This window comes from Cricetulus griseus, chromosome 4, assembly GCF_003668045.3.
Source record: "Cricetulus griseus strain 17A/GY chromosome 4, alternate assembly CriGri-PICRH-1.0, whole genome shotgun sequence".
NCBI lineage: Eukaryota > Metazoa > Chordata > Mammalia > Rodentia > Cricetidae > Cricetulus > Cricetulus griseus.
In genome coordinates, this window is record NC_048597.1 from 134,071,106 (window position 1) to 134,086,397 (window position 15,292).

General features: G+C 48.2%; 1 protein-coding gene across 5 annotated transcripts in view; it reads left to right on the plus strand.

Annotated features, from left to right (window-relative positions):
* Positions 1 to 2,919, plus strand: part of Pde4a (phosphodiesterase 4A) — a 64,125-nt gene extending 61,206 nt beyond the window's left edge. For all 5 annotated transcript variants that reach the window (XM_035443501.1, XM_027411494.2, XM_027411493.2 and 2 more), the window contains one exon: positions 297 to 2,919. In XM_035443501.1, the coding sequence (XP_035299392.1) occupies positions 297 to 950 (654 nt within the window). In that variant the 3' untranslated portion in view covers positions 951 to 2,919. The remainder of the gene's footprint in view (positions 1 to 296) is intronic.
* The last annotated feature ends 12,373 nt before the right edge of the window (positions 2,920 to 15,292 follow it).

Sequence of the window (15,292 nt, forward strand, 5' to 3'; positions counted from 1 at the left end):
GAAGCCAATCAACTGAGCCACATCCCCAGGCCTTGGAAGCCTGTTTTGTTGTTTGTTTTATTTTTGGTGTTTTCAAGACAGGGTTTCTGTGTGTAGTCCTGGCTGTCTGGGAACTCTCTCAGTAGACCAGGCTGGCCTCGGCCTCGGCCTCAGAGATCCCCCTGCCTCTGCCTCCTGAGTTCTGGGATTAAAGACCTGTGCCACCACTGCCAGGCTAGAAGCTTGCCTTTTATTTGAGTAGACCCTGCTATTAGCTGCATCAAGCCACTTGTTTAGACACTCTTCCTCTTCCCCAGGTGGGCTTCATTGACTACATTGTCCACCCGCTGTGGGAGACGTGGGCAGATCTCGTCCATCCTGATGCCCAAGACATCCTGGACACGTTGGAAGACAACAGGGATTGGTATCACAGTGCCATTCGGCAGAGCCCTTCCCCACCCCTGGAAGAGGAGCCAGGACATCTTGGCCATCCAACCCTACCTGGCAAGTTCCAGTTTGAGCTCACATTGGAGGAGGAAGAGGAGGAAGATTCCTTGGAGGCTCTGGGATTGTCCACAGCTGAGGAAATCTCCCTGGCTTCAGATGACATCACAGCTCAGGCTACAGAACAGTCAAAGGTCAAAGACAAAGACCCGAACTCTGAAGTGGTAGAGAGAGAAAAGAGTCTGAGGCAGGGGGCAGACCCAGCATGTGCTACTCCCAAGGAGTCCGTGGAGACTGTGGGTTGCTCCTTCAGCCCTGGAACTCCCATTCTGCCTGACTTGAGGACCCTGTGCCCCCCAGAGGAGGTCCCGGGCCTCCTGGGCCTCCCCTCCATGGCGGCAGAGGTGGAGGCCCCAAGAGACCATCTGGCTGCCTCGAGGGCTTATGCCTGTTCTGGGACAACAGGAGACAGTTCTGCCATCGTCTCAGCTTCAGGCACATTGGGGTCAGGTGGGGACCCTGCCTGAGCCCTGCTCCCTTCACCTTTGGGTCCTCCCTTGTCCCTCCTCTCTTCACTCACCATGGACCACCTCAACAACTCCTGGCCCTCCTGAGAAAAAAGAAAACAGAAAAGTGGGGTTTTTTTCTCTTTTCTTTTTTTACCCTTCCCCGCTGCCCTTACCCACAGGGCTTTTTTGTGGAGGTGGGGTCTGGGGAGCCAGGAACTGAAGTCCCCAAAAAAGGGAGTTTATTTTTTTGAATTTTAATTGTAACGTTTTTAGAAAAAGAACAAAAAAAAAAAAAAAAGAATGAAACACAGCAACTGTAGATGCACCCACCTCCCCATTCCTGGTTCCCCCTTATTTCCCCCTTCCCCTCACCCAACCTCAATCCAAGGCGCCATCTTCCTGCCTATCTTGAGACTTGCTCCTTGAGACTCAAGTCTAGGCATGGCACTGCCCTTTGGGATGTCCTTCTGGGGTTCAGAGGGAGTCTAGAACCATATTGGGAATAGTAGCAGGGAGAGCCACAGGAGGGGGCTGGTCCATAGCAGGGAATGCCACAGGAGGGGGCTGGTCCATAGCAGGGAGAGCCACAGGAGGGGGCTGGTCCCTAGCAAGGGGCCCCTCTCCCTGCCTCACTGTCCCCTCCCACACGTCTTCCATCTCTTTTCTCTTTTTTCTTATTTTTTTTGTACAACCCTGGCCATGTGGATGAGAGGGGTGGTCAGAAGAGCTATTGCTTTAAGATCTAGGGACCCTTGGTTTCACGCCCTCTACGAGCATCAGGCCTCGGGGCTGAAGTCCCTTCTTCAGATGCCATCTCCTTCCTGGTCCACTTTGGGTCACTTTGAATTTTCTCCGTTGGAGGAAGGGGGCTCTGTTCCATGCACACAAACATCCTCCTTCCAGCTGCTTCTTCCTCTTGTTTCTGCCTTAAAGATTCCTGTGGCCATAGATGAAGTCTCAGTGGCCCCCTCCTTCTCCCTGGGTGGGCAGCTCTTCCGCCCACAGTCCCCTCTTCCAGCATCCACTCAACTACCTTTTCAGAGTCTCACTCACATCCCCCCACACACGCCAACTCTCATTGCCCTAGGAGGAAGCAATAATGGTGTGTACCACATCCTCCCATCCTGGGCAGCCTTTCCCTTCCAGCACCAAAGCCATTTCTCCTGTCCTCACCTTACTGAACCTGACCTTCCCCCATCCAGCCCAGCCACAGGCAGTCCCTAAGCAATACAGACAGAGCAAGGCCATTTTCTCCAAGCCATGGGGGTAAGGGGACGTTTAAAAAGGAATGACTCCATTCTCCTCTGCCACACCCGGCCAGTCTGCAGCAGGGCAGTGGGAGTTCTGATTCCTTGCCTGCCCTGTTATGTCTCTGTACACGGTACTGTAGCCCTTCCCCCAATTCCTCCCCAGATGTCCATCTGTCTGACCTACCAACCCACTCTCCTTACCCCATGATGCTTACAGGGTTTTTGTTTGTTTATTAAGCAGAGGTAGTTTCTGTTCTAGCTGGTGATGAGAATAACCCCGCTTTCCAAGTGTGTGGGGTTTTCTGTACATACTATAAGGCTGGTATATAAATTATTCTGAGACTGAAAGGGAGAATGGACTTGCCTTTCTGTGGTGAACCCCGTTGGGAAGCTGAGGAGGGGATCTCCAGGGAGAAGTAACCCCTTCCTGTTGTATAATACAAGCTGTACCATATTCCTTGAATGGAGAGTGGGCATGCTGCTGGTTCATGGGAAATGAACCAGGAGGGACAAGGGCTGGGCAGTGCTTGAACCATGTTCCCTTCTCAAGAGCCCAGGATGGGGTAGGAGGAGTGGCCAGACCCCTGGCCTCAGTCAGGGCTCCTCTCAGCCAGGGTGGGTGCAGGATCCCATGAGCTTCCTACATGTTGTCCACATCGACAATTGATCAATTGGTCAGTGGGTTGACAATCAATCCTTAAATCCTGTCCCCAATTAAAGCGAGGCTCTCACTGATACTTCCAGCTGGTGGCTGATATGGCTTTATTTAATCTGTTTCCTGGGCTTTTGTTTTGTCTTTTTTTTTTTTTTTTTTTTTTTTGAGGTTTATTACTTTAAGTTAAAGATCCTTTATTGGGCTTGGGGACACTGTGCGATCAAAGAGCAGCTTCTGAGATTCAGTTCACTCCTTTCATCTTTTGAATCCAGTGAACTGAACACAAGACAGGCTGCCGACGTTGGCAGCCAGGTCTTTACCTGCTGAGCCACCTCACTGTCCATTTTCTCTGACCCTGGGGCTCATGTACCCTACGCTGACCTCAGACTTGCTCTGTAGCTGAGGCTGGCCTCGAACTCAGAAATTACAGGTGTGTGCCACCATGCCTAGCTGTTACTCAATCATTCATATTGAGTCATGGTCTGTCTTGGTAGGATCTGTGGCTTAAAGCCAGGCATGTGGGTGCTTTTATCTCTCCTGATTCAAGAACTTTAGTGTAGAAGTCTTGAATGCAAGATCCTTCTGCCTCTTCGTGCCCAAGTGCTAGGGTGACAGGCCTTGGGTCCCCACACCCAGTTTATCTAGTCCTGAGGTGGATTTTGGGACTTCCTGCATGTTAGAAGGCACGATACTGCCTAAGACCCATCCCCAGCCCTAAATAGCATATTGTTTCCATAGCAATCCTCTTACATACTTTTTAAAAACACGGTTGGGCTTGGGATGCAGAAGCAAGTGGATCTTTGTGAGTTTGAGGTCAGCCTGGTCTATAGAGCTACTTCCTGGACAGCCAGATCTACACACAGAAATTTTGTCTCGAAACAAATTTATGTGTATACTTGTTTTATTAATTATTTATTTTTACTTTGCATGCTTGACTGTGTGTCCGCCTAAATGTCTCTGAACCATGTGTGTGCAGTACCAGAGGAAGCCCAGAAGAGGGCATTGGATCATCTAGAACTAAAGTTAATTGTGAGCCACATGTGGGTGCTGGGACCTGAACCCAGGAGCTCTGTAAGAACAGTAATGCTTGTAACCACTGAGCCATCTATCTCTCCAGCCTCAGGGCTCTTTGTTTGTTTGGGGGGCGGGGGTGGAGGGGAGTTTCTGCATAGCCCTGGCTGTCCTGGACCTCTATAGACCAGACTGACCTCAAACTCAGAGGTCTGCCTGCCTCTGCCTCCGAGTACTGAGATTAAAGGTGTGCACCATCACCACCACCACCACCACCAATGGATGACTTGGTTATTTTTTTAAGGCTTTTACAAGCATGCATGCCACGGCTTGGGTGGAGGTTAGAGAACAACTTGCAAGAGTTGGTTCTCTCCTTCCTCCGTGTGAACCCTGGAATAGAATCCAGGTCACCAGGCTTGGCATCAAGGACCTTCACCAGCTGAGCTATTTGCTGGCCACTAGATATTAAATTCTGTGGGGGTGTCTGGGAACTTCTCCCCCAACAGACACATTTATTACATGCTAAAGCGAAATCTTCACATGTGGGTGAAGATGAAGTCCTAGAGGGGCCTGGTGATGGCTGAGTGGAGAAAGGAGCCGGCTGCCAAGTCTGACAGCCTGAGTTTGATTCCTAAGACTCGTGTGGACGAAAAGGGGTGACTGCCACAAATTGTCCTCTGACCTCCACATTTTTTCTCTGGAACAAATGTGTCTGTCACATAAAAATGAATTTTCATAAACAGTTTTTGTATTTGAGACAAAGTCTCACTGTGTAGCTCTGGCTGGTCTGGAACTCACAGAGATATCTCTGCCTCTGGCTCCCCAGTGCTGAGATTAAAGTTGTGTGCCACCATACTTTGCTTGAATTTCTTTTAAGGTACAAGATTAAAAGCTGGACGGTGTGTGGTGGTGGCGGTGGTGCACGCCTTTAATCCCAACACTCGGGAGGCAGAGGCAGGCGGATCTCTGTGAGCCAGGATAGGCTCCAAAGCTGCACAGAGAAACCCTGTCTCGGGGGAAAAAAAAAAAAGGCTTATAGTATAAATTGTCAGTATGGAGAGGTGTCTCAGTAGTTAAGAACACTTTTGCTGTGGTGGAGGACCCAGGTTTCTGGCATCTACATGGTGGCTCACAACTGTCTCTAACTCTGGTTTCAGGACATTGGACTTCCTCTTGTGTTCTTCTCAGCACTGCACACACAGTGCACAGATGTATATGTTGGCATACACTCAAGACACATAAAAAATAAATCTTTTTGAAGAACAATAATACAGAATTCCTCGAGTTGAAACTCAGTGGTCATGAAACTGCTCAGCCACTGAGCTCCACTGTAAACTGAACAGTACTTTAATCACAGTGGACTGCTAGCTACAGCATCTGGCAGGGGAGTGTGTGTACGTAGGGTAGCCCAACCTTTAATTCCAGTTCTTGGGAAGCTGAGGCAAGGGGATTTCTGAGTGCAAGGACAGCCAGAGTGACACAAAGAAACCTTTTCTCACAAAACAAATGTTACATCAAGACTTTTTTTTTTTTTTTTTTTTTTTTTTTTTGGTTTTTTGAGACAGGGTTTCTGTGTGGCTTTGGCTTTGGAGGCTGTCCTGGCACTCACTCTGGAGACCAGGCTGGCCTCGAACTCAGAGAGATCTGCCTGCCTCTGCCTCCTGAGTGCTGGGATTAAAGGTGTGGGCCACCAATGCCCGGCACATCAAAAACCTTTATCTCAGAAAAAACAAAAGAAGGAAAAGAAAGAAAGGAAATGAAACAAATGGCTGGGCACATGGCTCAGTGGTAGAGCCTGAACAGAATTCCCCAGTGAGGATGGGGGTGATTATGGCTCATTGGGAGAGTTCCTGCCTAGACTTCTCCTGTGAACGGTGACTTGGTAGTACAGCCTTTTCCTACATCATCTGTTCCACCCCAGCACCACAATAAACAAAAACTTTAGGAGTTCAAGGCCAGCCTGGTTGGTCTACAAAGTTTTAGACCATCTAGAGTTACATAGTGAGACCCTGTCTCAAAAAAGGGATCACTGACCTTCAGTTGTCCCATCTGTGAAGCCAGACGGGCAGCACCGAGGAGTAGTAATGTACTTCTGGATTGAGTCTTCACAGGCAGCTCACTAAGTATGCATAACAGCATTCTCAAGACTTAGGGGTGCCCTAGAACCCAGCAAAACCTTTGTCCGCCCCCCCCCCCACGCGCACACATTAGGGTGGAACTATGTAGCCTTGACTGGCCTAGAACTGAGCATAGATTGTTGTTGGCCTAGAAGTCACAAAGATCTACTCAAGTGCCAGGACTAAAGATATGCACTGCCATGCTTGGACCCTACCCCACCCCTTTTCCTTGCATGTTTCTTAGTTTCAGGCTCACGTGTAGCCCAGCCTGGCTTTAAGTCTGGTATGTAATGGCAGTTGACCCTGTCCCTCCCTCCTTGCCTCTTCCTCATAAATGCTAAGGTGGCAGGCATTCAACCTTAGTCCCAACTTTGTCCATTTCCTTTCTGTGAAGCAGCGCTGTGGCCAGTGACTGGACTGCACTGGATGGTTCTGGTTTTGAAGGGGACAGATCACCTGTTTGATTTTGCCTAGAAAGGTTCCCAGGACACAGCCATCCCAGAGGATGAGGAACCAGCTTGGACCCGGGTCAAAAGGCAAAACTAGAAAAATAGAGATTTCCAGACCATTTTGAACTTTATGCAAGAAGCAGAGAGAAGACCCAGACACTGTCCCAGGAGACCTTCGAAGGCTGGCAGGGTTGAAGAAAAGTCACTAGGCTAGAGGTCAAGAGGCCACAAGTAATTCTGGGCTGCAGGGATTTGTTGGAGGACAGAAAGACCTAGGTGGTGAACCTATTTGCTCCCAGCCTCAGTTTCCCCAAGTGTAAGAGTGTTGGTGGGTTGTTTAACACATCAAATATAGGGACAACAACCGAGCATGCCAGTGAAGATCATTAAGCTGCCTCGTCGTGGTCCATCTTTCCTCAAGCAAAGAAAACCAAGTACAGTACACGGGGATGCAGCAGCAATCCAAGTTAGGATGGAGCTGGAGAGATGGCTCAGAGGTTAAGAGCACTGGTTGCGTTCCCAGAGGTCCTGAGTTAAATTCCCAGCAACCAAATGGAGGCTCGCAACCATCCATAATGAGAACTGGTGCCCTCTTCTGGTGTACAAGCATACATGCAGACAGAACACTGTAAACATAATAAATCAGAAAGAAAGGAAGAACAGACAGGAAGGAATCTGGTGGTGAGAGAGACCACCACCAGCACTAGGGAAGCAGGCCAGCCTGTCTACCAAGTGATTTCCAGGAGAGCCAGTGCTACACACAGAAACCCTGTCTCAAAAAACCACACACACACACACACATCCCAAAGACGGGATTTTTATTTGAGGGAGGGCTTGGGAGAATGTACTTGCACCGTACTGCCCATGTGCAGGTCAGAGATAACTCATCGGGTTGGTGTTCTCCTACTAGTGGGTTCCAGGGCCTGAGCTCAGGTGAGGCTTGGTGTCAAAAGCTTTACACATTGAGCCACCTCATAGCACTCCCCCCCTCATAGCACTCCCCCCCCTTTTTTTTTTTTTTTTTTTTTTTTTTTTTTTTTTTTTTTTTTTTTTTTTTTTTGGGTTTCCTGAGACAGGGTTTCTCTGTATTGCTTTGGAGCCTGTCCTGGAACTCGATCTGTAGACCAGGCTGACCTCGAACTCACAGAGATCTGCCTGCTTCTGCCTCCCGAGTACTGGGATTAAAGGCATGGGCCACCAACGCCTGGCCATAGCCCACTTTTAAAAACTTACTTTGTTAAAAAAAATTATCACCAGGTCTGGTGGCACACGCCTTTAATCCCAGCACTCGGGAGGCAGAGGCTGGTGGATCTCTGTGAGTTCAAAGCCAACCTGGTCTCCAGAGTGAGTGCCAGGATAGGCTCCAAAGCTACACAGAGAAACCCTGTCTCAAAAAACCAATAAATAAATAAATAAATAAATATAAATAAAATTATCAAGCCAGGCTGTGGGGGCTCATGCATTTAATCTCAGTTCTTGGGAGGCAGAAGCAAGTGGAACTCTGTGAGTTCAAGGCCAGCCTGGTCTACAGAGCAAGTTCCAGGACAGCCTCCAAAGCCACAGAGAAACCCTGTCTTGGAAAAGCAAAATAAATAAATAAATAAATATAAAGGGTGCCCAGAAAGATGACTCTGTGGTTAAGAGCACTTGCTGATCTTTCAATGAACATGGGTTTGGTTCCCAGCACCCAAACTGGGCAGCTCAAAACCTCCCTCATACAGTCCTAGGGATCTGATACTCTCCTCTGGCTTCTGTGGGCACTGCACACAGCTAATGCACATACAGACAGGTATGCACATGCACTAATGAATAAAAATAATTTAAATCTGAGTAAAAGAACCAATTTTTGACATAGGGTCCATCTTGTAGCCCTGGCTGTACTGGAACTCGCTATGTGGATCAGGCTGGCCTCAAACTCATGGAGATTAACCTGCCTCTGTGTTGTAATTTTTAAAAAGCAGCACAAGAGAGAGAGATGCCATGAGACAGAGTTCAAGTGGAGGGGTTTTTATTAGGGGAAAAGGATCATCAACAGGAAACTTCTGAGTGCTGGGATTAAAGGTGTGGGTCACCACCACCAGGCCTATTTTTTTTTTAAGATTTTATTTACTTATTTATTATGTATACAACATTCTGCTTCCGTGTATATTTGCACTCCAGAAGAGGGCACCAGATCTCATAATGGATGGTTGTGAGCCACCATGTGGTCGCTGGGAATTGAACTCAGGACATCTGGAAGAGCAGTCAGTGCTCTTAAACCTCTGAGCCATCTCTCCAGCCCCCTATTTTTGTTTTAATAAAGATTTATTTCTATTTTAAATTATGTTTATGTGTGTATGGATATGTGTGAGTGCAGTGTCCAAGAAGGCCATAAAGACAAGGCACATCGGATCCTCTGGAACGAGAATTTCGATGATTTTAAATCACCAAGTGGATGTTGTGCCCTCTGGAAGAGCAGCCAGTACTCTTAACATCACCATCTCTCTGGCCTCTGTGTGTGTATGTGGAGAGAGGGAGGGAGGGAGAGACACACAGAGGGAGAGTGTGTATGTGTGCTTGTGTGGATCAGAAGACAACTTGTGGGAGTCACTTCTCCCACTATGTGGGTTCCAGAAATTAAATCCATGTCATTAACCCTGTGGGCAAGCGCCTTTGGCTGTTAAGCCATATTGTGTATCCGGATTGGGGGTTGATTAAACAGGGTCTCACCAGGTGTGGTTATGCATGCCTTTTAGTCCCAGCACTAGAAAGACAGAAGCGGGCAGATCCCTGTGAGCTTGAAGCCAGCCTTGTCTGTAGAAAGACCCTGACTCAAAAAAAGAAAAAAAACAAAAAACAAAAACCACTAAAATAATATAAAGAGCATAACCCAGGCTGTCCTGGAACTCTGTATGTAGCCGAGGATGCCCTTGAACTCATGTGCTAGAAATACAGGCTTATCCCACCACACCAGGATTTTAGAAAGCTTACGCTTTAATTTAATTTCCCTTGCTGTCAAATGCAATGACACTACCCCTGGGCAGACTACATGCTGGGCACAGTGTTTGACGACATTATTACCCACTGTCTGTATTATTACCGACAGTCAAATCCGAATTAGGAAATGGGTCCCGGAACTAACAAGGAGCAAGAACTGGGAGCGCAAGCCCTCGCGCGCGCCCTGGTGGGTACCTGAAGAACTACACCAACATCAGGAAGTGGCGCAGGTGCGGATCATCCGAGAGGCGGAGTCAGGGACTGTTCCAAGCTATCATTGGCTTGGGTCTCTGTCAGTTGCGGAGAAAATAGCCAATGAGAGATGCGGCCGCTCGACTTCTGCATCTGAAGGCTGGGTTCTGACGCCTGTAGTCCCGCAAATGACCTTGCTGTCACTGTGGTCGTGAGCACGGCACCCCCACACCCCTGCGCTTTTCTCCCCTGTCATAGGTAGTTCCCTCACTGAGACCACCCTGGCGTCAGTCCGTCTTCAGGGAAACGCCTAGTTTATCCTTTGGTTTTTGAGACAGGCTGGCCACAAACTCCCAAGTCTGGAGCCTGGCCTTAAACGCCCACCCCATCCTCCCGCCTCCACCTCACACCGCTGGGATGATAAGCGCGCACCTCCTCCCTTGTTCACCTAACACTGTCATTTTATCCTGAGCGAGCTCACAGTGCTCCCCGTTTCCCTTAGAGGAGCCTGATGATGAGTAGGGGCTGCTGGCCCCCAACCGTGCCCTTTCTTTCTGCAGAACACCATCTTCTGTGGCATAGGGGCCCTGATAGCATTCCTCGGAGGATTCTAGAATCATTCACCCCTCTTCAAGGCTCCTCACAACGTCGTCTATTCCCCACATTAGGGATCCTGCCTTCTTCCCCATTTCCTCGGGATTTCCCTGTATCACCTTCCCTACACTTCTCAAAATAGACACAGGCACACACACACTTTTTTTTTTTAATTATTTTTTTAATGACTTTCAATTCAAGGGGATCTTTGCAAAGACTTTGGTGGTTCCATGAATAAAAGACGACACAAAGCTCCTTTCCCCTCCTTAAAATTGAGAGTGGGTGCCCCGTTGGTGGTGTGATTGCCTATGGGGTACAAAGGCCCGGGCTCCGTCACCTGGCACTGTGGGGACTCATGTGTCCCAGCACCCTGAAGGAGAAAGCAGGACGATCGGGTTTCAAGGTCACTTATGTGTTTGAGTCCAGCTTGGGATACATGAGACACAGGAAAGAGGACAAAACTAGCTGATAAGGAAACTTGGCATGTCCCATGCCTAATGTAACATTGCTTGTAGAATTGGGTTGCTGTTTCTTTTTAAATAGCCACAGGAAGGCTCTAGCTGCACTCAGCATATATATTAAGGTATTTTTAAAGCTTTTTTCCCCCTCGTCAGTATAGTAGTTTTAAAAAAAGCAAAAAATGCAGGTTTTTAATTTAGGTTTATTTTTATTATTTTGTGTGTATGAGTGTTTTGCCTGCTTGTGTGTCAATGTACCCAGCACATGTGTATCTAGTGCCCAAGGAGGTGATGGGCCTCCAGGTGGGTCTAGGAATCAAACCTGGGTCTTTTAGCAAGAACAAATGCTCTTAAATACTGAGCCAACTCTCCAGCCCAGGTTTTAAATTTTTATTTCACATGTGTGTTTTGCCTGCATGTGTGTGTGTACCCAAGGATGCAGAACCCAAGGAGGTCAGAAGAGAGCAATGGATTCCCAAGAACTAGAGTCAGAGAGAGACACTTGTGAGCTGCCAGACAGTGCTCTTAACGGTCACACAGCTTCTGCTATATTTAGGGGTGATCCTCAAGCATCCCTGGAGACATGCCGTCTGTTTCCCCACATCCCAAGGCACCTGGTAACACCAGAGGGAGGTAGAAAGGGCTTGTCCTGATGTAAAGATGAAATTCCCACACACAGAATAGCTGTTCTCCAAAAGGCCACACACTAGCACAATCAACTAGAAACCCTAGAAAACCTAGCCAGTTCCACACAGCCCCACCTGATTAGTTGTTGGTTGGTGTGGGGTGTGTGTTTGTTCAAAGGTGGAAGTGGGTGAGGTTGCTCTTGTATGTAGCGCCGAAGGTCAACACTGGATATCCTTGCCTCTCTATTCACTCTGTGTGTGTGTGTGTGTGTGTGTGTGTGTGTGTGTGTGTGTGTGTGTGTGTATGCCCCATGGTGGGGACAACCTAGTTTGGGGCAGTCTCTTTTTTTTGTTCTGAATCCTTACTTCGCTTAGTTGTTTGTTTGTTATGAAACAGGGTCTCACTAAGCGCCCCTATTTGTCCTGGAGCTGGCTGTGTAGACCAGACTGGCCTCAAACTCAGAGACTGCCCTGCTGTCACCTCTCCAGGGCTAGGATTATAGGTTTGAGCCACTGGGTCTGGCTCCTTAGTTTATTTTTAGTTCTTTGTATTGTCTATAGATATATGGATGCATGTGCCCGATGTGTTAGATCCCATGAAGCTGGAGTCACAGGATGTGGGTTCTGGGAGCCTAACTCAGGTCCTATTCAAGAGTAGCAGATGCTTCATAGACAGTGTGGCATTGGCAGGTGGCCACTGACACCTGAATTTGCTGCTCTGTCACCGAATGAGCTGTCACTGAGCTGACACCACCAGAATGCCATCGTTAGAAATCACGAACAAGCCGGTGGTAGTGGTGGTGGCACACAATCTTAATCCCAGCACTCAGGAGGCAGAGGCAGGCAGATCTCTGTGAGTTTGAGGCCAACCTGGTCTACAGAGTGAGTTCTAGGACAACCTCCAAAGCTACAGAGAAACCATGTCTCGAAAAACAAACAACAACAACAACAAAAATCACGAATGAGAGCTGAGTGTGGTGGCACAGTTCCACATTGTTCTCTGGTACAAATGTGCCACATATAACAAAATATATGAATGTTAATAAACATTTTTTGTTGTTGTTTTTGAGACAAAATCTCACTATGTAGCTCTGGCTGGTCTGGAACTCACAGAGATATCTCTGCCTCTGGCTCCCCAGTGCTGTGATTAAACTTCTGTGCCACCACACCTTGCGGATTTTTTAAAATAGAAGTTTAAAGCTGGACAGTGGTAGCACATGCCTTTAACCCCAACACTCAGGAGACAGAGGCAAGTGAATCTCTGAGTTCGAGATTCTCTGTAGTGAGTTCTAGGACAAATAGAACTACATAGTAACCTACATAGTTAAACCCTGTCTCAAAAAAAAAAAAAAAATGAGGTTTGGTGTGATGCCCTAGAACTGAAGAGCCCAGCACCCACACTGGGTTGCTGTCAACCACTTGGGTAGAACCCCTGCCTTGCAAGAATCAAGGAGTGCCCAGGCGATGGTGGTACACTCCTTTAATCCCAGCACTCAGGAGGCAGAGGCAGGTGGATCTCTGTGAGTTTGAGGCAAGCCTGGTCTACAGAGCCAGTTCCAGAACTGCCAGGGCAACACAGAGAAACTGTCTCAAAATAAAATAATAAAAAGAATCCCCCAGTAAGGGCCCCCCTAGTGGAAGGGCCTGTCTAGAATCCTCTAGTGAGGGCCTGGGGGTGTGGCTGGACAGTGTGCTTAAATAACATGTCAAGATTTTGAGTGTTTGCATTTTAGCTCCAGCGTCACGGGCTTTGCTCTGTCCAGTTAGCGTCCTTGTGTTTGTCTTCAGTACGTGCCTACTCACACGCTGAACCTGGGTCACCATCGCCTCTCCCCTGGACTATGGCCAACACCTTTCACCTAGCTTTCCCTAATGCTCTCCTGTCCCTGGTCAGGCAGAGTTGACCTAAGGTACCAGGCTCATGAACATTGAGGTTTAAGTTTGACCCCCAACCACCTGCACCTCCTGTGTTGGCTGATCGATTTATTTGTTTATGGTCATGCTAGGGATGGGACCAGGGCTTTGCACAAGCTCACCAACCCACATTGTATTGGAGAGTTCCACTCCCTGACCTACCTGCTTGCAATTCTTCATGGCAGCGTGACCAACTAGGTTTTTGTTTCTCATTCTTACATGTGTGCACACATGGTGTACATGCAGATGTGTGTGTATGTGGGGGGGTGCTTTTCCGTGAAGGTCTGAATTTGAGATCCTTCCTTCTGTGTTGATCTCTGCCTTACTTTCCAAGGCAGGGTCTCGGTGAATCCAAAGCTTTGGGATTCACCCAGTGGGGCTGGGGGTTTGCACTTGGGATTTCCTGTCTCTGGCTCCTGTGGGCTATGGTCATCAGTTACCACCTGGATGCAGGGTACCCAAAGTGTGATATTCCCCTTGTGTGGTAAGTGTTTTATCCACTGAGCCATCTCCCCAGCCCCTGTTGTTATTGTTTTGCTTGAAAACATGATCTTGGGCTGGCAAAATGGCCAGCAGGTAAAGATGATGCCCACGGAGCCTGACCTGAGTTGATTCCCAGGACCCACACAGTAGAGAGAGAGAACTGACTCCTAATTGTCTTCTCACTACACCCGACACTCTCTCCTCTCTCTCTCCCTCTCTCAAATGGAATGAAAATTAAAAATCAAATTAAATGAAAAACAGGCTCTCACTCTGAAGCTCATTAGCCTGGAACTCCTGAAAATCCTCCTGCTTCAGCCTCCCAAGGGCTGGGGTTACAGGTGTGAGCCACCACACCCAGCCCACTGAGAGGTTTTTAAAACGTAGGCTGTGTACCACATGCATGCAGTACCTGTCAAGGCCAGAAGAGTGCACTGGAGTTCCCTAGAACTGAAGCTAGGATGACAGCAAGACATCTTGCAGGTGCTGGGAACTGAACTTGGCTCCAGGCAAGAGCAACAAATGCTCTTGACTGCTGAGCCATCTCTCCAGCCGTCAACTAGATTTTGATTGACTTAGGTGAGTGGTGAGGGTGGCCAGGGCTGCTGAGTTTCCAGTCCCCAGCCTTGTAACCTGACCACACTGAAGTAAGCAGATCATGAGTTCAAAATCAGTCTGGACTTCACAGGCAAGTGGATCTTTATGAGTTTCAGGCTCTGGTTCAAAAACAAAAACAAGTATGAGTTCCTTGCAGTCACAGGCAGTCAGTAAAATGCTTGCTATACAAGCAAGTTGATCCTCAGCACCAAAATAAAAATCTAGGTATGGGCCCAGCTGTGGTGGTGGGGAGCAGAAGTAGATGGATCTCTGTGAGTTTGAGGCCAGCCTGGTCTACAGAGTGAGTTCCACGACAGACAGTGCTATACAGAGAAACCTTGTTGAATAAAGGGGCGAGGGGGGAGGAAGAAAGGAAGGAAGGAAAAAGAAAGAGAAAGTAAATGTTACCTTTGGGGCCAAGGGTGTAGCTCAAGGTGGAACACACAGTGTGCAAAAGACCCTGGGTTCAAGCACCAGCACCAACAAAACAGGTCAGTAAGCTTAAAACCCTCCCTTGGTTGATCCAGCTGCTAATGTAGGGTGTGCTGCCCGAGAGATGTCCAAAGTTCATCTTCACAGATAACAACAGACAGCAAATACACTGGATCCTCAGACCCAGCCACTTACTGAGTCAGGAACTGGACCTGAGAATGAGGGCTGCAGCTCTCGACAGCAGAGATCACCCCACTTGGGGAGGGATTGCAGTGTGTGTGTGTGTGTGTGTTAATCTCAACTTTACATTAGATTCTTCTGGACCTTGCATTTCTGTGTGCAAGGACTTTAGTTCCCTTATCCAAATGTTGAGTAGAAGCAGACCACACAGAAGCACCAGGACAGGGGTCAGTGAGAGGGCTTGGTGAGGAAAGGGTCTTGCCACCAGTCTGATGTCCTAAGATTGACACCCAGAGCTGCCATCCACACAAGTGCCACGGTGTGCTTGCTCTCCCCATACATAGATAAGTATAACTAAAGCAACAAATAAATATATAAAAAATGCTAAAAAGGCTACCCAGGTGACATCTACGACCTGCCCATGGCCCA